The sequence below is a fragment of the Bison bison genome, unplaced genomic scaffold (assembly GCF_000754665.1).
Source record: "Bison bison bison isolate TAMUID 2011002044 unplaced genomic scaffold, Bison_UMD1.0 scf7180017864533, whole genome shotgun sequence".
In the NCBI taxonomy this organism is placed as follows: Eukaryota; Metazoa; Chordata; class Mammalia; order Artiodactyla; family Bovidae; genus Bison; species Bison bison.
In genome coordinates, this window is record NW_011495082.1 from 11,244,077 (window position 1) to 11,269,081 (window position 25,005).

Sequence of the window (25,005 nt, forward strand, 5' to 3'; positions counted from 1 at the left end):
GGTGATTCTCAATGGGAACTTTTCATAATAGGCTGGTGTTCAACCTGGAGACATGGATTTTGGTTTATATTTTTTCAATTCTGGGCCACTTAATCTTTAAGAAACAAGGTGGGTGGGTGATGGGGAAAAATGAAATTCCCCTTCAATATTTGGTTATGGGGAGTGGCAATAAAAAAGCTAACATGAGCTCTGGAATGGCACTGAGGCCTGCCCTTCAATATCCCATGGCCTTGGATTCCTGGGAAGGTGGGCAATGGCTTTGTGAGACTGAGCAAACAGCTGCCAGCCTCAGATAGCCGCAAATTTATAGCTTTTGAATGCAATAACATTAACACACTACTGCCGAAATATTTATGTTGGCTTTTTAAATATCCCAGAGGAAATCCATCCAGAAGCCTATGAACCATATATATTCTCCTTCTTTAGAAATTTCCATGAAAAAAAAATGATAAATTACATTTACACTGAGGACCCCTCCCTGCTCCTGAGTAAATTCCACACATATAAATCAGGCATCATTTTCCTAACTTCTCTTCCTCAAAGGCACTTGAAATTTACAGGGTAGAAAAATAAAGGCTTCCTTTCATCCTCAGAGCAGAGACAGACCAGAGCTCCCTGAAGTCTCTCTGCCAGGACAACCACTCTCAGTCCCTGCCGCTCTCCCCCTCATCGCTTCTCTGTGTGATAAGAGCATTTATGAGGGGGGAAGGCAGCCAAAAAGGTCACAGCTGGTGTGATAATGTCACCTTCCTTATCAGTAGCTTCTCCAGAATGACAGAACCTTGACTTGCACAGTCAGGTTAAGGGAACCAGGAGTGAAAATCTCAGGGTTGATCCATGCTAAAGGCGAAGCAGAAGGTAGCTTATCTCTTTGGTAATGCCCTTTGGTTTCTGCACTTTTGGTAATGCCCTTTGGTTTCTGCACTTTAAGGACACATAGGGAGACGCCTGCCCCAGGTGAGCCCCAAGGCTTCCTCCGTGGTAAAAATGGTTTATAGTTTGGAGGTACAAGGATCAGGAGCACCAAATAATTCATGGGGCAAATAATCTACTCCTAGATTGGCGAGAAAATGTCCTGTCTAAATATCTAAGACATAGTTTGGCTCTCAAAGTACTTCTCATTTAATTACATCTATTACAGAAATTTCCCGAGCTCTCGGAATAAAGTAATCGATATTAAGTGTGATAACTCTAACATCTAACAAATATTAGGCATACAGCTTTTCTCATAGCTAAGCAGTTAGTGGGTTTCCCTTGTGGCTCAGCTGGTAAAGAATCTACCTGCAATGTGGGAGACCTGGGTTTGATCCCGGGGTTGGGAAGATTCCCCTGGAGAAGGGAAAGGCTACCCACTCCAGTATTCTGGCCTGGAGAATTCCATGGACTGTATCATCCATGGGGTTGCCAAGAGTCACACACAACTGAGCGACTTTCACTTCACTTCACTTCACTTCAAGCAGTTAGTATTTCCTTAAAAACACAGATTGCAGGACCTCGTGCTGGCTGGGGAATTGGCACTTTTAACAAGCGCTTCAGATAATTTTTATGATTAGTCAAGTTTGGGAAAAACTGAACTTCTTTATGTCTAGGTTAAAGTGGTATTCAACTGCATGCATCCTTAGGCCCTAAAAGAATCAGTGCTCCTCAAACAGCAAATACCCAAATAAACAAACCAAGATGGATAATTCGATCCACTTTGATAGACAGCGTGATTAATTGTGATCCAGGAAGGCTAAAGAATCTTGCTGAGACATGGCTAGGGAGACAGCCCCAATATCATGATTTTCAATCTAAGTGCTCTTTTTGCTGAAAATTAATGATTTAATGGGTTAAAAAAAAAAAAAAAAAACCTGCACAGTTCTTAAAGAACTTGTACACATTAGCATCTCCCAAGATTCAAAGGCCTCAGTACTCGCAGTATAGCCAGCTCCCCCTTCCCTGGTGGGTACTCACGCTGGTGGAGGCAACTGCTTCCTGCACACTCTCCATAATGAATTCCTTGGTGATCCGGCGAGAGGGCAGCTCGTTGAAGAGGGAGTTGATTAGGGCCACTTTAGCTGCATCCCGTCTGGCCTCAGCTCTACTTAAGCAGCACTTAAGAAGGGAAGGAGAAAAGGAGTCGTTAAAGAATCTGGCATCTCATCATTTTGCCCCAAATCAATGGGTCTCTGGACATTTATTTCTATTTATACATTTACTGTCCGCATCTATTCTTCCACAGCCATTGCTAATCCCCTTGATGATCATGCAGACTTTCTTGCAGCCCCAGAGCCCATGCAAATGTCTTGGTTAGTCTTCAAATGTTTTAGTGTTATTTCACAGTCACTGAATGCCTACTATGTACGAGAGGCTTTCACGCTCTGTTAATAAATAATAACAAAAGTAATAATGGCAACTGTTCTGTGCTCAGTGATTGCACTCATTACCAGGGCCCTCCTCAAATCTTTATTTCAGAGAAAAGAAAGTAAGGAACGAAGGAAAATGGGAGACACGTTTAATACCATAATTAAAAACATATATTCTGGAGTCAGACTCCTTGGGTTCCGATTCCAACTCTGGAACTTACTAGTTGAAAAACCAGGGACAAACTTGTCTTTCTGTGCCTCAATTTCCTCCTCTCTAAATGGGAATAATAGTGGTCCCTGTGTTGTAGGGTTGAGGATAGGCTCAATTCATTAATATAGAGAAAGCACTGAAAATACTCAGAATGTGGTAACACTCTATGAGAGTACCTCAGGCTTATGTGTTTTTAACTTTCAGGTTAGGACCAAGTGGCTTCTGTGAAAGATGGTTTGGGCTTTTGCTCTTTAGTGTTGGATGGCAATCTATAAGCTTTTCAGGTCGCTTCAGGCAGCAACGCCCTTCAAGCTTTGGACCTCTCAAGGTTTAGGCCAGCTGCCTTAAACCAGGGCTGTGGAGACTGGGAGAGGTGTCTCTGCAGTTATGGATCTGGCTGGAAATATTTGTACAGGATACGAATTCTGAGTCAGTAGTCTTTCACTAAAGCTTGGGTACCGCCTCTTCCAGGAGACCTTCCCTGAGCACTCCCAGTTGCAGGCTGGGAAGACCAGCATCCATAAGAGGCACACACCACACTGAGGTGTAATTGTCTCCTAGCGCTCTGCCGCCCAACCCCAGGCTGTGAGCAACCTAAGGGCCGAGTCTTTGACCTAATCTCTCTCTGTCTTTGCACCTGCAACACAGTTTGTTGAATGAATAATTGAATATAGCCTAGGAAATTGAAAGCACCCATCACTAAAGTGACTGACAAAGTATTTAAGAAGTCCTCTTAAAGAAGAGAATTTAAGATATACACTTATTAATTTTTAAAAGTCCCATTTCAATATACCCTTTGTTGTATTCATAATCCAGTAATAGAAAAATATACTAATATGTGAATTGCAGAGGGGAAAATTGGCCTTTTAGTTAGGCGCTCTGAGAGTACTCGTTTTGCCCGAGTGTAGGATATGTTTATTATTCTTTGGAAAATCAGTTCCCTGTTAAAAAGCAAACAGAGTTTTTGCAAATATTACCTGACATCTGTAAAAGCAGCTCATTTTAATAAGAATTTGCTGTATGAAACATATAAAAATGCCGTTGGGGTTTTAGAATTTAGAGAATTAGATTCAGATCTGGGCACTCTTAAGAAACTTTATATAACTTTCTATCTAAATAATAGCAATTTAAACCATCTTTCATAGAGCGAGACCTAGTAAACACGACTTAGATAAAAGAAGCTATCTATTTTAAATAAGACCAGCTAAGTACTAGATCAAAGGCGCCACATACATTTACAACCAAATGGCACTGCTGCTGAGATCAAAGTGCTGCAGGGCTGAGAGAACAGAAAAAGCCTTTACCCAGAAAGCATGGAAAAGGACTCTGAGACTTAACCAGTATCGGGATTTTTAAAGAAGACACATGTCTTTACTTATTTTATTGTTTCAATGTACAGAATCTTTGGTTAAAATGGGGGAGAAAGTGTACCAATTAATAAGTACATAAAATAAAATAAATTCTGAGCCATCAAAGGCTTTCCTTGCTATTGTTCTTTGCATTTCTGAAAGACAAGTACTTCAAAATGTCTATAATGTTAACCAGCCGCTTTCTTTTAAATTTTGGAGCTACAAATCCGAGCCAGTAAAACTGCATATTTTTCTTTAGGGATCTTTTAGTGGGAACTCTCAAACTGAAAGGACCTATGTTTGGACAAGAAATTTGGCCAAAAGCAATCTGCTTGGCAAATCTAAATCAGAGTGTGGATTGTGCTGTAAGCACAGGCACTGTGAGAGTTACCATCAAACAGTGGGAAATGCTGCAAGAAAATAAAATATGGTAAGTGACAGGACGTTTTATTGATGTGTCCAAACTGGTCGTCAAAGACATCATTTGGGGAGTGAATGAAGTATGATGTTATTTCAAAGCAACTTCCTGCTGGAATTGGACTCCCCAGGTTGTATGGTTTATTCTTGCTGTTTGTCAGCCAGACCCCAATCATAAATACAGATTTGTAAACCATGACTTATCCGCTAACATTCTTACTTGTTAACACAGAGAGACAACTTCTGTCCTTTGCACTTTGTGAAAGTGCAGGGCTGGAATATTTAATAGTCAAGGTTTTACTAAAGTCAGCTGTGGATTTCTTCAGCATGTGCAGCCACATGTTTTTCAAGAGGCTAGAAGACCCCACTCAGACATTTATCTTGATGCTTGGATGCCTTTCATTTGCCGGTAGATTATAAACAACTATAATCATTTCAAAGCCTCTCAGCTCTAAAAGCCAAAAAAAAAAAAAAAAAGAGCATCTGTGGCATTGCTCAGGAAACTATTTAAAGGTGGGGGTAGCCAGCCTCTGAGAGAACCCCCAGTGATCTCTGCCTCCTGGTATTCACATACTTGTACAGCCCCCTCCCATACTGTATGGGGTTGGTCTGTGTGACCAACAGAATACAGCAGAAGCTATGGTACGTCACATTTGACATTAGGTTATAAAAGGCACTGTGGTCCTTCCGGTTACACTTGCTTTCTCTCTAGGAAGAGTGAGCTGCTGTGTTGTGAGTAGTCCTACTGAAAGGTACACATGCTAAGAATCTAACTGATTCCTACTGCCAAGAGCCTTCTGAGGGAGATTGGAAGCTGATCCTCCAGACCCCATCAAGCCTTTAGATGTCTGTGGCTCCAGGCTTGACTGCAACCTCTGGGAGACCCTGGGCCAGAACTACCCAACCAAGCGGCTTCCAGATCCCTGATCCTCACAAAGAGTGAGACAATGAGAAGTTTTGTGGTGATCTGTTACCCAGCCACAGATAGATAACACAGAAGCTTTGCTCCCACCAAGTAATTGGGAACTTCTTCAGCCCACCCTTGAGGTCTGTCTGTCCTAGTTGCTCAGTCGTATCCGACTCTTTGCAATCCCATGGACTGTAGCCCGCCAGGCTCCTCTGTCCATGGGATTTTCCAGGCAAGAATACTGGAGTGGGTTGCCATTTCCTTGAGGCAGAGCTCACTAATAATAATCCTTGTTGCTGGGTGCTGAGCTAAGCTGTTCCAGGCGGTGCTAGTGGTAAAGAACCCACCTACCAATGCAGGAGACGTAAGAGACGTGGGTTTGATCCCTGGATCCAGAAGATCCCCTGGAGGAAGAAATGGCAACCCACTCCAATATTCTTGCCTAGGAAATCTCATGGACATAGGAGCCTGGCAGGCTATAGTCCACGGGGTCCCAAAGAGTTGGACACGACTGAAGTGACTTGGCATGCAAGCACAAGCTGAGTGTTTTATGTCGATTGTCACATTTAGTTATCACCACAATCTTGTAAGGTTTATTTTATTGTGATCCTTACTTTTCCCTTGAGAAAACAGAGGTTATATAGCCCAAAGTCATACAACTTAAAAAATTATCAAAGCAAGATTAAACCCCCTGTCTGTCAGACTTGAAAGCCCAGATTTTTAACCACAACACTATTCCTGCTTGTTGCAGAAATGGTCACCCACCTTGGAATAGAGAAGAGATATAATTTGGCTAAACTCTCCCAGCATTCCCCAAATCAGTATAGATAGTACTTTGAGTGAGTGAAGTCGCTCTGTAGTGTCCGACTCTTTGTGACCCCATGGACTGTAGCCTACCAGGCTCCTCTGTCCATGGGATTTTCCAAGCAACAGTACTGGAGTGGGTTGCCATTTCCTTCTCCAGGAGATCTTCCCAACCCAGGGATCGAACCCAGGTCTCCCGCATTGTAGGCAGACGCTTTACTATCTGAGCCACCAGGGAAGTCATACTTTAGCCCAAGCTAAATACTTGGTACTCTGTGGATTGTTTTGACATAAGATTCCAAGAATATCTCCTCCCATTCCCACATGATGAACTCAACTCCTTTTAAAAGAAAAGGCCGAGGAAGAAGTAGTATAGTGTCTCAAGAAATTGTCCTCAGTGATGCAGGCATGTGCTAACAATTATATTAATATCATCTTCTCTCCTATGTCCTTTTGGTTCTTTTCTTCACCTGGACTGTAGGGATAAGGAAAATGGAGAAAGACCAGCTGTGACTAGAACAGGAGATCAACTGTCAGTCCCTGTTAGAATTTTCTTGTGCTGTCTGGAATTGTTCCCTTGGTTAAGAATGGAGCCAAGAGACTTGAGAGTTTTACCACACAAATTTTAAGGGTTTTACCTCAACAACTTTAAGATATATTTGGTAACCCTTCAAGAGCAAAAAGTCATTTAAATTAAACTTCTCCGGCTCCACCGGATGAGAAATTCTCTCAAGACCAGCTCCTTCTGGCTCTTTATTTTATTTTGGATGTGAGATCATTGACAAGCTACTAGGAGCCCACAGGGTATGTTATAAAGACCATTGCTAAGCCTCAGCTAGCAGTCCAAACCAAAAATTCGAAACCTTTAGTTTTCATCGTAAGATCACCTGGGGAACTTGATAACATGTACATTCCCAGTCAGAGTCTCTTCAGATGGACTGCAGTTGGGGTCTGCATTTTAACAAGCTTCCCAAGTGATTCTGAGGCAGGTGGATCCAGGACTATCCTTAGAGGAATGCTGCTTTAGCTTCTGTCCGTTCTGTGTCTCATTTCTAATCAGCAGAGGCGGAACCAGGTTTTGTGTGGGACCTGAAGCTTACACAGTTTGAGGGATTTTGTATGAGAAAAGCAATAAGAAATCACACATTTTAAAAATTGGCCTGTGATTTGAAGTAACCTATGCAGCAGAAGTTTCACTGGCTTCATGGTTGAGAGGGAGAACAGTCTCTGGTCACCACTGTATGTGGGGTTTTCCTCTTCACACCAACTAACTCTCTTGTGCCAGCTGGGTATGCTACAGTTCAGTTCAGTTCAGTCACTCAGTCATGTCTGACTCTTTGAGACCCCATGAACCGCAGCACGCCAGGCCTCCCTGTCCATCACCAACTCCCGGAGTCCACACAAACTCATGTCCATTGAGTCGGTGATGCCATCCAACCATCTCATCCTCTGTCATCCCCTTCTCTGCCTGCCCTCAATCTTTCCCAGGATCAGGGTCTTTTCCAATGAGTCAGCTCTTCGCATCAGGTGGCCAAAGTATTGGAATTGCAGCTTCAAGATCAGTCCTTCCAATGAACACCCAGGACTGATTTCTTTTAGGATGGACTGGTTGGATCTCCTTGTAGTCCAAGGGACTCTCAAGAGTCTTCTCCAACACCACAGTTCAAAAGCGTCAATTCTTCGGTCCAACTCTCACATCCATACATGACCACTGGAAAAACCATAGCCTTGACTAGATGGACCTTTGTTGACAAAGTGATGTCTCTGCTTTAATTTAATATGCTGTCTAGGTTGGGTATGCTACAGTTTAACTCAATTCTGAAACTGTCCACCTGGAGATAGCATCAGATTCCATAGATGGCTCTGTCCTACCAGATGACCCCACTTCAGACGCCAATCACACAAGTCCAGGCTGTGCCCTGTCTTTCTGACCAAACTGCTAAAAATGACAGACTCCTACAACTCCTTCCTCAGCATCCATCATTTGCTAGAACAGTTCAGAGAACTCATAAAAATTAGTTACCTACTAGATTATTGATTTGTTATAAAAGGATACAACTCAGGAACAGTCAGAGAAAGATGCATAGAGCGAGGTGTGTGTGGAAGGACTCTGTGCTTCCACACCTTGTCCCAGCACCACCAACCTAGAAGCTGTCTGAATCCCACCATTTAGGACTTGTATGGAGTCTTCATAACATAAGCGTGATTGACGAAATCTTTGGCCACTGGTGCATAAATCAATCTTTGGCTCCTCTCCCTTATCAGGTCAGAGGTCGGGGCTGAAAATTGTAAACTTCTCATTATATGGCTGATTCTCCTAGCAACCAGGCGCCATCACTATGAGCTTCCCCAAAAGCCACTTCATTAACATAAACTCAGGTGTGGTATAACCCTTTATTTGTTATGAATACTAAAAGATACCTTTATCACTCTTATGACTTAGGAAATCCTAGGGGTGTCAGGGGCTGTTGGGCAGGGGCCAAACCAAATACGTATGTCATTATCAATCTCAATATCGCAATAGTATATCCACCTCTGCTAACATGAAACAGCCTAATTTCTCACTAGAGAAATTACTTTTACACAAAAGTTAGGGACAGCAGCATTCAGGTTGAAAAAAAATCATTTATGACTATTCTTCTAAAATTAAGCCTTTAGGAATTATATAGGCTCTTCTAACTTAACTAAAGTCTCAATATTCCTTTTTACTCAGCAGTTCTTATTTCATCATGATAATTTTCCATGTGTCATACTATACAACAGAAAAATTAAACCAAGATTTATTGGTTTAATAAATAAACAGGACAGTCAGTGGGCTGTCCTGAAATAAAATGGTAGTTAGTCCATTTTTTTAGGATGTACAGAAATTTTAAAAATTCATTGAAATAAAATTTTAGCAGTCATTTACATATTATAAACATAGAAATGCCTAATAAGATACTAGTTTTATTGTTAATTATTGATAACAATAAAAATTGAAATTATTATAAGTGCATTACTACTCACAGAAACATTTTCCAGCCAGGATGACACAGTTTATATTCTGAATATTAACTTTCCTAGTATTCCTCATTTTATTAACAGTTTTTCCCATGCTTTGTATTAGAACATGTATTGAGTGACTGTTTCTGGATACTAATATTTTTCTGTCCATACACCCCAGCTATAGGGCTTTCAAAAGAAAGTCTGTGGAAAGATATCAATATAAGTGACTTTTCTCCGTTTTAAACAATAGACTTTTTAGAATTTTTCACATTTGCATTTTAAAGACATCAAGAAAAATAAAAGTGTGCAGATCCCAAATCAAGTTAGGTACACTTTATTCTGTGCCTACCAGTGGTGGCTGAGGAGCTGAAAAGTGGTTGTTAAGGAGCAGGTTTTTTGCAAAAGACCCGTCGTGTATTATACATTTGACAGACTGTGTCTACATGTAGACTCGGAGCTGAAGACGCCATCTTCTCTGGGGCCAACAGCAGGTCAGTGTTATTTAGTGGCCTTTGCTCAATAGCACGTCGGACCCAAGGGGCTCTCCTAAGCTGGGGCTTTGCAGGTGGCAAAACCAAATAAACGGACTCTGTGCGAGGTGAGAATTCTTGCCCAGATTCTTTAGGCTGTCAAGCCTGTCATTCAGGTGGTGGGGGGCATTTGCTGGTATGACTCCGAGTCCAAGTCTCAGCAAGCGACTTGCAGAGTTTGCGTGTACGGCCTGCCAGCTCTGGTCAGTGTCACCAACACCTCGGTTTCATCCTGACAGCAAGCCATCAGCACAAAGAATGCCACACAAACCAGGCCCTGATGCTAATTGTCCCCCTTTCAGTTCTTTAAGACCTCAACTGCCCTGGTCTAAGCATGAACATGTGCATATGCTCCAATTTATCTAATTGTGGATATATTAGCTTTTTTTTTTTCCTTCCCAGATGGTGATGAGAAAAAGGGCAACCGTTAAGACTCAATCACCCAAGTTAATATGGTGTCTCTTCCCCCATAGGTCAGGCTGGCTGTAAATACATTGGGAACAATTTGGAGCTCTGTGTGTGCTGGGAATGCGGGGGGGGGCGGGGAGTGGGCGGGCAATGGTTTTTGCTAGCTGTGGGGGAGGGGCTGGTCTGGGAGTCCAATTTTCAGGGAAAACTCACCCAGTTCCTGTCAACTGAAAGAAACGTTTCACGCACATGGTGGGTCAGAATGTTATTTTTATAATATAAACCACCTGGCCTCCTCCTCCTTTACCTCTGCTGCAAACGCTATTCTACACACATACCTAGACCCAGGTCCCTGGCAACTATTACAAAACCATGTTGTGCTTGGCTCCTGGAGGTTTTTTTTCTTTTCCCTTTTTTCTTTTCTTCTTATTCTTTTTTTTCAAGTTAAGGTGAAGACAAGATGGATTGATCAGAGCTCAAAGTTTTGGTTTATTTTTACAGTTGCTTTGATGTAAAAGGACTTGGCTCTGATTGTGTGGAGAGAGATGCAGGGATGGAGTGGGGAAAGGTGAAATCAGCCTTTCTTCCTCACTCAGCAACTCCTAAGACTGTGAGCATCTTCCTCAAGTTTAACAGCAAAGGCTGGGGATTGTCCCTCTGGAGATTGTCCCGAGTCGATTTACCTGGAGCCTTTCCCCAAGCATTATCTTTCACTATATGTGGAGGTTCTATTAGGAACAGCAATAACTATCTTGTTCACTTTGCTTGATGAAAAGTCAGCAAAGAGTTCTGGGTGATAACCAGGTCTCATTAAAACAATACTCACTTCCAGTTTCACAGGCAAGCCATTAAAGCCTGGATCATTAGCTGACATATGACTTTCAAATGGGAAGGGGTTTTAACTAATCTTCCTATCTTTGAGTCTCATTAGTTGCCAAACAGGATGCTTTCCTGTGGAGATTTCTACCAGGAAATACCTCCTTTAGAAGTTAAGTTACATTGCATAGCACGTCGTGCGTCTGCGTCAAGGTATACACATCCAGTGACAAAGAAGAGGTCGTGGCTGATTTCAGACAGTAATAGTTGACATTAAAACAGAATTAGTGCAAGGCAGTAGTCTCAATTTCATGGCAGGAACTAAATCTTTCTTTGGAGCATGGAATGTTAAGGCTAGGCCTTATTTAATAATCAGTAAAAAGAGAACATTACAATTCCATTTAGCCATGACTATGAATTAATCAAATTTTCTCCTAGTCCTTCTCTCTTGGGAAAAAACTTAATTTTATAAACTTAGTTCATTGTGATCTAATACTTTAGAACAAAAATAAGAATCATGCAACCTATGAAAGTCTAAAATATGTTTTATATCTGATAGTAAAGTGCGTTTATTGCCTTAAAAATGTTGTTGTTCAGTTGCTGTCATGTCGAACTCTATGCGACCCCATGGACTGCAGCATGCCAGGCTTCCTGCTCTTCACTATCTCCCAGAGTTTGCCCAAACTCATGCTTATTCAGTCACTGATGTCACCCAACCGTCTCATTCTCTGTTGCCCTCTTCTCCTCTGCCCTCAATCTTTCCCAGCATCAGGGTTTTTTTTTTTCCCCAATGAGTCAGCTTCTCGCATCACATGGCCAAAGTATTGAAGCTTCAGCATCAGTCCTTCCAATGAAAAATCAGGGTTGATTTCCTTTAGGGATTGACTGTTTTGATCTCCTTCCTGTCCAAGAGACTCTCAAGAGTCTTCTCCAGCATCAGTTTGAAAGCATCAACTCTTTGGCGCTCAGCCTTCTTTATGGGTGGTGGCATGGAGTCAAGCACATGTGCTAGAGTCAGGGGAGGACTTGAATCCTAGTCCTGCTGATGTAGAAGTGTGCTTTTAGGTGCTCCTTTCACTCTTTTTGAGCCTCAATTTCATCATATATACTTTTGGGGAGGGGTGTGGGCTAGAGATACTATAGCCCTAAAAGTAACTAAAACAAATGAAACATACCTATCCTTCTTTTGGGTAGTATGTACCTTGGAAAAGTAGTTTTTCCAGGTGACTGGCTGTAGAAGAGTAGTCTTTCCAGGCAAAGGCTTTGGTGTGAAAACCAACTAGCATGAAAATGGAAGGCCTCTCAGAGACAGTGCTTTGGAAGAAACTCATCTGCTCTGAGTGTTTTCCCACTTACTTCTCCCAACTGTGTGACCTTGCTACATGTGCCATATACCGGTTGAAAATGAAGAGAAAAGAAAAAAATCAATCAACATATTTTTATGGAAATATTAAATGTTTCAATTTTATATGGTGCTTGGCATGATACAAAAAGCCCAAGTACCACAAAATAGGTGAAAAAAAAGTATGGTACCGTAGTGAATTAGTGTTCTAAACGTCAAATAAATTAAACTATCACATCAATGTTTTAGCCAGGGGATATATTTTTTATACGATCAAAACTCATATACATAAATAATCACATGGTGTAGTATTATACTCAAAAGAGTTTTTACTTTTTATTCCAAATAAGAATAAAATGCACTAACCCAAATCATTCTAGCAGACTATAGGGAAGCCTATGTCACTGGCTTGAAAACAAAAACTTGAATCACAAAACTTTTAATCAAAATATAAAATAAGAGAAAATACTCAATTAAGTTCCCCCTTTTGGATTTGGAAACAAAAACAGCTGCTGAAACAATGAGTGGCTTTCCTTCTGAGTTTATCAAGAGGGGAGCCAGACGTTGAGCTGATGGCTCTTGTGTTGCTCTTATTGTAAAAAATGGAAATTATTGCAAGTTTTCATGGTCATGATATGTGGCTAGGGAAGGATTAACTGCCTAGACAAAAATGGCATGGAGAGAATACATCCAAAATGCATGAATTCATACTCAATGCCTGCAGTATTAGAAGACAGTTTCTTTTATAAAAGACAATAAGCACTAATGTGTTTCAGTATAACTTTCTAAAAGAAAATAGTTGAGTAACAATAGATTGTTCTTTTTATTGTTTAGAAATTCAAAAACAACTCATATTTTCACTTCTCTTTTTCTATACCAAAGTCGTTTATGAAGACATGGTTAAAAGACAGATTTATGGTTGATTTATCTCCCTCTGGCTCTGTTTTTTAGGGGGTTGTGGCATAAAAACTAACTGAAAATTCTTCAATTAGTCTTCTTGGACACAAGCCTCCCATTTACTTCAGTGGGAGGTTTCTTTTCATAAAACCAGTGGTTTGTGTCCACCAGAGCCTTTTGACTGCTTTCCTTTGATTAATCAGAAGACTAAGCTCAGTCTGAATACCGCTTTTCTAAAGAATGAATGGGCGTAATCTCTTAGAGCTTTCATGAACCAGAAGGATTAATCCTGCAATCCAGCCCCATACTCCACTTCAAGTATTTTCAATTACTTGGCACCATTGGAAGTGACGTCCATGGCTCAGTAAGAAGGCTACTGCTGGCATAATGATTTCTCCATGTCCCAGCACATGGTCTTGGCGTTAATAATCCACAGTGAAATGATTTGCAATGCACAAGGGTGACATTTGATTATGTGAGAGGCATTGCAGGAATGAGCATGTAGGCTCTCACAGACCAACTGCTGGCAAAAATATGATGAAATGTTATGTGGTGAAAATAGCATTTAAGATGGTCTCTGAAGAACCAAGAAAAGTGTACGGACATTGGTTTTGGAGAAATTTTCTTTTTCTCTTTTTTCCTTCCTGGTTTTCCTTTCTCAAATCACATTTTTGGGAGCCAAATGGGTTAAGATTTGGCAGCCAATCACCCAAGCACATTTTCAAAACATATTTGATTCAGGAAATTCTGGATCTTTTAAAGCAAGGATGTTAACAATCCTCCTGAGAACCTTAAAATATGATGGTTTAAACATAAGGAAAAGGAAACCCTGAAATGATCAGAGAAATCACCAAGAGGCCACCTTGCTGAAGAGTTCAGTTTTTAAAATTTTGTTTCCTATTTTTTAGAGACCACAAGGAAGATGGTAAATTTACTACATATGGAAAGTCTTACCATTTGGGATAGAAATTTATGGGATGATTGGGAAATTCATAGTTCTCAAGGCAGCAAATACAAAAACAAAACATTAAAATTTCTTAGACTTACATCCTCTAGATCTATTCACAGATCTGTCAAATGTATTATATTCTAAGTACATTATAATAAATGTAGTTATTACATATGAACAAACATAACACATCCCTGGGTGTGAGTATGGCCAAATATTGGTTATGTGAGATTGTGGGTGGAGGAAAAGTTACTTTGCATAAATGAAAGTCAGAGAGAATTAGAAGGCTTTTTCTTAAATCAATAAGTTAAAATTAATCCATTTTACAAACTAATCACAGACAGGAACACAATGATATCAGCTGATTTTAATGTTACTGATTTTTCCTTCCTAGCCCACCATCTTGCAGAGTTAGGTGAAATACCTTAGTTGATGTATTATGTTGTATATAGTAGTATATACTGTTTTGTATATCAGTCAATAGTGATAATATTCTAAAAAAGGACAAATATAAACTTCATTGATTTTTTTGATTTGTTATTCATCATTTAGTTATTCATTCAACTTCCCTGGTGGTTCAAATGGTAAAGAATCTGCCTGCAATGCAGGAGACCTGAATTTGATTTCCTGGGTTGGGAAGAGTCCCTGGAGAAGGGAATAGCTACCCACTCCAGTATTCTTGTCTGGAGAATTCCATGGACAGGGGAGCCTGGTTGGGCTACAGTTTATGAGGTTGCAAAGAGTCAGACACGACTGAGCAACTATCACTTTTTTCCTTTTCAATAACATTTATTAGGCACTTACTATATGCAAAACACAGTACTTGACATTTTAGATATAAGGATAGAGACTCTGTCCCTGGGGCACTTACGTTGTATTCTAGAGACCGAACATGCACATAAGTAGCTGTTGTTGCTGTTTGGTCACTAAGTCATGTCCCACTCCTTTGTGACCCTATAGGTTGTAGCCCACCAGGCTCCTCTGTCCATGGGATTTTCCAGGCAAGAACACTGGAGTGGGTTGCCATTTCCTTCTCCAGGGGATCTTCCTGACCCAGGGATTGAACTCAAGTCTCCTGCATTGTAGGCAAATTCTCTACCGCTGAGCCTACAGGGAAGCCCCATAAGTAGCGTAAGGTAAAAAAACATTAAATACTAGAAGAGAAACAAGGATAACTGCTTTGGAAAATCAGAGGAGGTAGAGACTTCTAATAGGAAGATTCAGGGAAAATTCATGGAGAATGTGCTATCTGAGTGAAGTCTGGGAAGGCAGGCAGGGTTTAGACATGAAGAGAAGGTGGCGATAGAACTTCATAAGTAGGTCACACTCACAAATGTCTTTCTTATTTATCTTTTCAAAGATATAGTTTTTGATTTTGTTGACCAGGTTTGCCAGTTTGGGCCCTATTTTATATCAGATCCCCCAAAGGTATCCTACATATAAATCCAATCTACCTTAAAAGAAATCAAAATCCCCGCAAACAGTGAAATCAATGACGAAAGTCCTTTGATCCATGAGCAGAATGCTGTCCCTAAGTCTCATGCAGTCACAGAGCTGTGTAACTTTTGTTATGAACTTGCTTGGAATATAGTGGGCCATTTCAATATGAAAATCTGTGCTGCTTTAAGTCAAAGAAATTTTCTGTGTATTAATACAAATTCTTCTTTGTATTTATTTCTTAGTATTTGTTTCGTCCCCTTATTTCCTTTGTCTCTTTCTAGAACTCTTATTGGGAGAAGGCAATGGCACCCCACTCTAGTACTCTTGCCTGGCAAATCTCATGGATGGAGGAGCCTGGTGGGCTGCCATCTATGGGGTTGCACAGAGTCGGACACGACTGAAGTGACTTAGCAGTAGCAGAACTCTTATTAGATGAATGTTTACCTCCAGGATTAGTCCCACGTTTCCTGTCCTGTCTTTTTTCCATCTCTTTGTCTTTTTGCTCTAAGTTCCAGAAAATTTACTTTGTTATTTAGTTTTTACTTTGTTATCCTTTATCAGTTTGTCTGTGATCTATGTCTCAGTTCAGTTCAGTTCAGTCGCTCAGTCGTGTCCGACTCTTTGTGACCCCATGAATCGCAGCACGCCAGGCCTCCCTGTCCATCACCAACTCCCGGAGTTCACCCAGACTCACATCCATGAAGTCAGTGATGCCATCCAGCCATCTCATCCTCCATCATCCCCTTCTCCTCCTGCCCCCAATCCCTCCCAGCATCAGAGTCCTCTCCACTGAGTCAACTCTTCGCATGAGGTGGCCAAAGTACTGGAGTTTCAGCTTTAGCATCATTCCCTCCAAAGAAATCCCAGGGCTGATCTCCTTCAGAATGGACCGGTTGGATCTCCTTGCAGTCCAAGGGACTCTCAAGAGTCTGCTCCAACACCACAGTTCAAAGGCATCAATTCTTCGGCGCTCAGCCTTCTTCACAGTCCAACTCTCAGATCCATACATGACCACGGGAAAAACCATAGCCTTGACTAGACGAACCTTTGTTGGCAAAGTAATGTCTCTGCTTTTGAATATGCTATCTAGGTTGGTCGTAACTTTCCTTCCAAGGAGTAAGCATCTTTTAATTTCGTGGCTGCAGTCACCATCTGCAGTGATTTTGGAGCCCCCAAAAATAAAGTCTGACTATGTCTACTTATCTATTTACTCACTTTTTTATTTTATTGTTCCAATCTGGCAATGACATTTTAAATTTCCTGTTTTCCTGCTTGCTTCTTTTTTCATAGCTACTTTAGGGATATTTATCTTTTCATAATTTTCTGAAGATACTTTTTGTAATACTCTTTTAGGTACTCTGCTGTTTGAATTGTTTCTGTTCTTTTATTTGTTTGCCTTTTTTCTTTTGCTTTTCTTCAAATGTTTGGTGATCTTTAGATTTTGACATTCGTGGACAAAAAAATAAAACCCAGATTATTTAAGCAGCTGGCAAGACCTTGCTCAGTGGCTGAGTAGGTCTGTTTTCTTAGGAGGCCTCCCCTGAATGGAAGTCTGATGCAAGCTCTGTATGAGTGGGCAGCCTTCACCTTGAATGCTCAGCGATGGACCCGCAGACTCACAAGGATTAGAGAATCCTCTTCTCAGTCGCTGCCTTTCTTTCCCCTCCCCTGTCCCGCATTCATGCCTAAGTGTCTAGGGTTACATCAAGTTCTGTTCTAAAGCTTCTAGACCACTTTCAAATCATCCTCATCAGGCAATTCACTTTCACTCGTCAGATGTAAAACTCTACTGCTGACCACAGCTCAGGGCAGAAGAAGGCAAGACCCCACTGGCTGGCAGTGTCCGAAGTTTTGAAAGCAATTCTTTAAAATTACCCCATGCTACTGTCAGAGTAAGTCTTCTGAAACATGTTTGAATATATCTTGCACCTGCTCAGAATCTTTCAAGGGTTTTGATTTTATATAGAATAAAACCTATTCTTCATTGCGAAGCATGAAGACACTTACAGCTTGATGTGAGAGCCTAACCATCTACCATTTCATTGCCACAGACACACTTAGGCTCCTCACATTCCGAAAATGCCTGTGGTTCTCTCATTCCATGCCTGTGTCCACTCTGTTCGCTAGGCTGAGAATGTCATCTTGCCTTCACCAATTGGCAAAGACACCCTCAATTGCACATCTCCGTTTGTGATTGCTTCCTGTGAATTCTTTTTTGACTTTCCCTAGGCAGACATAGGGTTGTGGGTCTATTTATTAAACTACATCTTCCCTTCACTCCACAAAGGATTTGAAATAATATAAAACAGATACATGGTAACCGGATGAAATAAAATGAGTGAGGCACACTGAGTTCAAAGGGAGAGTAAAAGTAGAAATATAAATAATATCAAGTATGTGATTAGTCCTAAAAATTACATGATGCAGAGTTTTATAGATTTATACTACAAACAGATACACTGAAATCTTGCCTCTGAACTTCTTAGTTGTCAAAACTAAGAGGGGAAGTTGAGTTCTTCTGAGTTTCACATTATCCATAAACTACAATTGAGGCATTTTTGCCAGCTATCGAAAATTAAGCAAGTTCACTGCACCAAAGGGCTATTTACAAAAGTAATTGGTAAACTGAGAAGTTCTTACCTTTATGCCTTCATTGACCCTTGAATATAATGATGTAATTACTATAACTTTTTTTGTACATTTCTTTCCTCCAAGTATGGACCATATATCCTCATTACTTGGCCCAGTGCTTGGTATTTCCTAGTCACTCAATGAGTATTTGTTGCACACACTGGATAATCTGATGCTGATTGTTTGTACAAACCATCTAGGGGTACAGCTAGAAATGTATCATCATTTATACCCCTTTCATAAACATAATAAAGAATTAACCAACTGGAAGAATCTTTATACTAATGATCAGAACAATACTTAGAATACCTCTATAACCAGATAAACACGTTGCATGTATATCTCATATGACTCCCAACCAACCGCATGGTACTACTCCCTATCTCAAAGTCAGGGAAATACATAAGCGTTTCCCCAAGGTCTACAGGTATTCAGAACAGAACTTGGGATTAGCACAGGTGCCTTGAACCCAGCCCTGTGACTCTCAGCCTTTGCTGTAGGTTCATGCTCTGGTGTGTAGTAGATTGATTACTATTTGATTACAATTTTCATGAACGTGAAGATTTCCTACTGATGGAAAGGCCCTGATGGAAGGACTTTGCCCAAGTTCCTTTGTTCTCTAAGGCTTATTCCAAAATGTTTGAGGGAAAAGGGAGCAGCTATCAGGCAAATAAAATGCTATAAAATTCATTTTCCACAAAGCAATATCAGGGGATAGCACCCTAATTAAAAACTACTCAATTTAAAAGCCAGAACCTCTGACCAATTTTTCTCTTATGTAATGGAATATGGCACAACTTTTTTTTCATTACAACCAAGAAAACTTAACAATGTTACCATTTTATAAAAAGGCTTACTCTATGTTATCTCCATCAGCTTTCACTGATCAGTTTATGGTTTCTTACCTGAAAATTGCCAAAACAGCTTCCTCCTGGGAGGGTCACATAACTCACGTAGGGTGGCCCAGGAGATGGCAGCGACTCGTAGACCACCACACCTTCACTCGGGAACGCAGCCCTCCGCTGCTGCTTGCTTTCCCAAAATTCCTGTAACATCGACACAACATTCACTGAAAAAGACAAGAAAAATAATCAGTAATTAAGGGTGGATATAACCCTGGCAAAAACAATATTTTATTTGTGGGTTGGATCATGTAACATGTCATTTCCAGTGTAAGGAAAACAGAGTATGTGTATGTTCTGGTGGGGTGGGGGTGGAGTCCTTTCAGTTGTGAAAGAGGCAAATACTATTTAGCACAAAATTGTTTAATTTTTCATGAGCATGGCTGAAGGGGTTTGGCACCATAATTCTAATGACATTGCAGTCTGTTACAATTACAATTTAATTTTTGATATCAAATTAAAAATCTCTTCCTTCTTTGACAATTTTCCTTAAAAATTCTGTCCAGAGCTATGATTATCCATGAATCCCATTTCTCATAGATCCTTAGACCTGCAAAGGGAAAGCTAAATTCAAAGGTAAAAATACAAGCAATGAAACTTTCATTGGAACTCACCTATTTTAAGATTTAAGAGGAGAAAAGCAGAGAGAAGAAAACTCTTTCATGCTCCTCTCCACCCTAATCTAAAAGAGAATGAAAGCAATTGTGTAATAAGCAAGAGGCTGGGGGCGGGGAAACAAACTCTGAGTGAAACTAATAACATGGAAACCTTGTTAAGGACCACGTCTGTTAGATGACTTCAGAAAACATAGTAATGGCCACAGCCATGTGTTTTGGATTAAATGACCTGTGATAGCCTGCAGAAGTTCCAGATCAAATTAGCTTGGTTTGTTTATCCTCTACTGCAAATTGAATTGTGGAAATTAACAAGGATAATAGAATTGTAGAGGCAAAGGAGACCCTATAGGTCACACAGGCGAAACTGCTCCATGCCTGAATTCCTTGCACAGCTCCACTGACAGCTGCTCATCTGCCCTGATTCTGAACATGTGGAAGGACCTGGTCCTTGGCACATCGTAAGGTGGACCGTCTCAAATGCTAATGGTTTTAACTATAAAAAGGTCCTTTTGGGGAGTGAGCTGAAATCTGCATTCCTATAATGTTCCTGCAAGCAGGCTATTTCTCATTTCTGGGACTATGACCTCAGAGAAGTTAATCCCCATCTTCACAAGAAAACCCACTACGTACTTGAAGGTGGCATAGGAAATATGTTGTTTTTGCCTACCTGGCACTTGCTTTTCCTCTTTGTAGGAAAAGCCTAAAAGCTTGCTTTAAAGAACCACCCTTCTTTCAATCATGTCTTCTCCAGGGCTGAAGGATGGATATTACCTCAAAGTCAAGTCACTTAGGGTCAATAATTTTTGTTGGGAATAGTGGAAGACTGGATTCTCCTTTTTCACTAGATTGTTGAGGGTATGGGAGAGAAGTGTGGTGCTGCCCCAGAAAGGGGGAAATCACGGCTGAAAAGAAAGCCAGCATAGAGAAGGGCAGAACCAAGAGACAGGGAAAGAAAAACAGTTCTCATGTCACAGTTTGAGCTCCTGAACCAACACACCTGCTTTTTCCTTAAGCCATTTTGAATTGGTGTCTCTCACTTGTATATGAAAGCGGACTAATGTAGAAAGCTCTCAGGTTTCCTCAAGTTCTAGATTAAATAGCTTTTCTCTTTCAAACATTCTTTGTGTAGTATGGTGTCTAGGCCCTTTGACATCCTCCTGATATATTTCTGAATATATGTGCTTCAAAATGTAGGGCTTTGCTATTTTGCAGGAAATTAGGAGAGTCACAGTTTGATCTAGAGGCAAAAATATTTCACAACCACCTTCTAAGCCGTTGAATAGAGCACCTGGCTCTTTTACTTCATTCTTAGGTCACTGATCAGCTTCCAGTTTACAGGGCATAGTTCAGGAAAATTATCGAGATGCCTAAGGAATTGGATGTCTGTATATATTTAAGAACTGCAGTTTTTAGTATTTAAGATGTGTTTTGGGAAATAAACTGGGAAATATAAGACTGTCAGGGGGGATAATTGAATTAACCAATAAAATGTATGCTGATTGGTCAAGGTGAGCTTGTAATTACAGACATTTTTCATTCATTCAAAAATATTTGAAGTGATATTTTCTACCAGTTGACGTCACTCAGAATAGAACTTTTATTTCCTAAATTGTATTTCTGCTCCCTATCTTTCACTCCCTCCCATGTCCAGGAAAACAAGTATTTTTTGAGCCAGCTGAACTGTCTTTCTACTTGTAGGTGACCTCCAGAATTCAGCAGTGATGTCTTGAAGATTAAAGCAGTGATGTCTTGAAGCCTAAAACCAAAACCAGCGGTCTGTTGCTCTGATAGTCAGCAAGGGCCATTAGGCTGCTATTTTAAGTTAGTTCATTGCTGAATGATGTTCAGCTAAGACCTGGAGTAAGTAGATGAAGACTCATACTTATCTAGGTAAAATGAACACAAGAATTTTGGCATGTAAAACTGTGTGGATTAGAGTTCAAAGTACATCCTAAGTAAAATTTATGGAGGAATAAATGTAGCAGTTTTCAGATCTTTTATTCTGCAACTTTGAAGGATTTCTTTGATGGTCTTATGTATGTCATCACCTCTGAAGAGTGCAACATATGTCATGCACACACACAACTCATCTTTCTATCTCTATCTCCTCTTGTCGACTGGAAAACCAGATGAATGGAGTGCAGAGGGAAGAGGGCCAGCTTGTTGTTTGGAATTCCCAAGATCAGCATATCTGAAGATGCTTTATTTATGAAACACACGCTTCTTTATTTTTTTGAAGTAGTAACAACAAAGTTCACCGACAGCGTCAAAGAGAATGCTAACAAAGGGTCAAGTCTGCTGAAGAAACCACCCAAACTTGAGGAAAGGCCTCATGGCCAGTTTAGACTCCAGCAGCAGCTGCACCTTCATGGACCGGCCAATGATCCTGACTTTCTCGTTACAAACTTAGGCCACCGAGCATGCAATATCTCTCCTCACATCTAGGGACCCATCTGTGCCTGTGCTCAGGTCCACCTTACTTCCTTCAGTCTCACATGAATTTGTGTCGCCTCTACTCGGCATTGTTCTAACAGTCACTCTCTTGACCTTCTATTTTTAAATGTTCCTTCTCCTCCCTGCTTCTCAGCAGCCATATGTATGCCCAAGACAACAATAAATGAATAATCAATCAAAAGAAGTACTCGGCCTTGGGACTACTTTTGGTTACTAGTTATTAAAATTTTCTCAATATAGCCCAAGCTGCTGGAAAGAATATTCTGTATTACTCTCTCTGCTTCTCTATCTTCCATTCATTTTTAACTCACCACAATCTGGCGTTCTGCTACATTAAGCTTCTGAAACGACTCTGGCAAATGTCACTAATTCTAACTTTCAGTCCATATTTATTTGACCTCTAGCTGCATTTGACACAGCTGATAAATTTCTTCTAGAAACTTTCATATCCCTAGCCTTTTTTGACTGTATTCTCCCTGTTTCTATCGTTTCTTCTGAGTCGTTTTTATGGGTCTCTCTTCCTCTGCTCACCCTTCACGGTGTTTTGCATGAGAGTCTTGTCTTCGCCTTTTCTTGCTTCACTCTGTTGCTCTTGAATGACAGAAACTATTTCTATTCATCCTTCTACCATAATATATGCCAGTGGTTACATTCTCCTGTAACTTCAGCATTGTTAATAGATCTTTCCGTTTTTTTGTTGCTTAAATTCAACCTATTGCTCAAACTCAACCCATTTGCTTTTCCATAAACTCTTTTCCTGAGCCACTTAAAAAGTGGTATTATCATCTACCCAGTCACACAAATCAGAAAACTGACAGGAACTTTCAACTTAATTTCTTCTTTCCAGACCTAATAAGTGCTAGAGTTCTGTCACTTCCATATCCCGATGTCTCTGATCACCACTTCCTCTCCGTTAATATTGCCATTGCTTCATGGGTTCACATCTCACCGTATATACTGCAGTACCCTTCTGACTCCAGCCACCCCCCATCTAACCCATCCCCAGTGGTTCCCAGGTAATCTTTCTGAATGTCACGGTTGATTAAATCACTCCCATCTTAAAATCCTTCTGTGAGTTCCTCATTACCTGCAGAGCAAATAACTCCTTGGTAAGTCATAGAAGGCCCTATATCTTGATTCTCTTTCTCATTCCAAACTTCTCTCCTCAAATCACACCCCAGGCCCCCCTCTCTCTCAGGCTTTTTATGCTACTAGCAAGCCCCTTACTTCTGTTTGCCCTCTTGAATGCCTTTCCATTCTCTGTCATCTTCCTGGCTGGCACCTACTCATTTTTTTTTAAGATCTGCCTCCAGCAATAGCTTCTTAAAAATGAAAACAAACCCAAAATAATCTCTAAACCCTTCCCCTGGAAATTGTAGTTCTCTGAGAGATAGCATGGATATTACTTGGGGACTTGTTAGAAATGCAGGGTCTCAGGCCCCACTCCAGACCTACTGAACCAGAGTCTACATTTTTAACAAGATTCTCAGGCAATCTGATGCACATTAAAGTTGGAGAAGCCTTGGGTAAGGTAGGAAGAAGTTGCTCTTCTCGTCTCCCTTATCACGTGCCTATTATATGCCAGGTATTAGGCATTTTCTCATTTAATTCTTACAACACCTTCTAGAAATAGGTATTATCATCCACAACTTAGAGATATGAAGTTAAAAGATGCTCAGGGTACAGTCCAGTCACACAGCTATTAACTCTCAGCCTTGGGATTTTTAACTTAGTTTGGTCTGGATGTATAGTCTTCCTCTGCTCATTCTGAGCCACTCCTAATTATAATGGAATTTAAGTTGTTTTCATGCGTGTCTACATCTATCAGGAGGATTTTAGAAGCATAATAAATGTTGGTTGAACAGCTGATGCCATGAAAGTTATGCAAGATGTGCTGCCTTTGTGAAGTTGTTGGTAGGGAAAGTGTAGGGGACCCTGCACAAGAATTACCTCACCTACCATTTTCGATGGACCATTTTTCTGATGCTTGTCTTTGGCAGTCAAACAAAGCAAAGGGTTCATATTTGTATTTCTCCATGCACATGATTCGACACATTTCCAGCTTGGAATTGTCACAGTGAATGTCAGTCTGTGTCATGTGAACAGGTGTCCTGATCAACCTTCAGCCAATACTCTGCTCTGGCTAAAAGCAACACTGTAAACCCCCAACAGTCACGGGCTTCAGAAGGGGCTGTGATTAAGTCTCACATTCCAGTCCCTCCTTTCAAGGAAAAACGACTAAAGAAGAGACCACAAGAGGAACAACAGCAAATGACAAAAGACTGAGGAAGGCCTTGGAATGGGCTTCCTGGGAAGAGGGGCATGAACACAAGTCAAGGTCAAGTCTCTCTGCCTGGTTGTGCCTTCTCCCTGGGGGTCAGGGGCCTATAGTCTGGAACACATACTTTTCTGGCTATGCATTATTTCTCCCAAAGTTTAGTGAAATTCTTTTTGAAGAGTTTCTACATTGTTTGAATGGACACTAAAGGAAAAGGGCTTTTATTCATAAGCCAGGACAAGATACACTAATCATTCACGGGGAGTCTTGACACCAGACAGGAGAGAGGCTGTGAATCCTGAGCTGGAGATCCAGAGAAATCAGATGGGTAACAAGCTGGCTGATGCTGGAGTCAGGACAAGTTGAGCGACCCTCCAACTTCAGGGTTTAACACTCATAGGCCATACATAGGTCTTGCCTTTGATGAGGCTACTGATGTTTAACTGGAAGAATTACTATACAGAAATAGAATATCAAATGGCTGACGCTAGGGGTATGAGAGGAAGTGGAAGGAGAGAGAATTGTTGGGGAGATCCTAGGAATGATAGCATGAAATCCAGTTCCTTTTTGTAACTACTATCAGATTATAATATCTGAGAGTTAAAAAAACAAAAACAAAAACAAATTAACCCCCGAGTTGACTTTGCACATCAGATTTTTTAATCACACTCCATTGCTCCACATTGCTTTCTCAGACGCATATAATAGACCCTGTTTTGGACT

At 40.7% G+C, this 25,005-nt stretch overlaps 1 protein-coding gene across 1 annotated transcript in view; it reads right to left on the reverse strand.

Annotated features, from left to right (window-relative positions):
* The window catches only part of LIX1 (Lix1 homolog (chicken)), a 56,022-nt gene that overhangs the window by 16,382 nt on the left and 14,635 nt on the right, over positions 1 to 25,005 (reverse strand). The window contains exons 2-3 of the mRNA XM_010831962.1: positions 18,937 to 19,100; positions 1,954 to 2,094 (exon numbers count right to left, since the gene is read on the reverse strand). Coding sequence (XP_010830264.1) covers positions 1,954 to 2,094; positions 18,937 to 19,100 — 305 coding nt within the window. The remainder of the gene's footprint in view (positions 1 to 1,953; positions 2,095 to 18,936; positions 19,101 to 25,005) is intronic.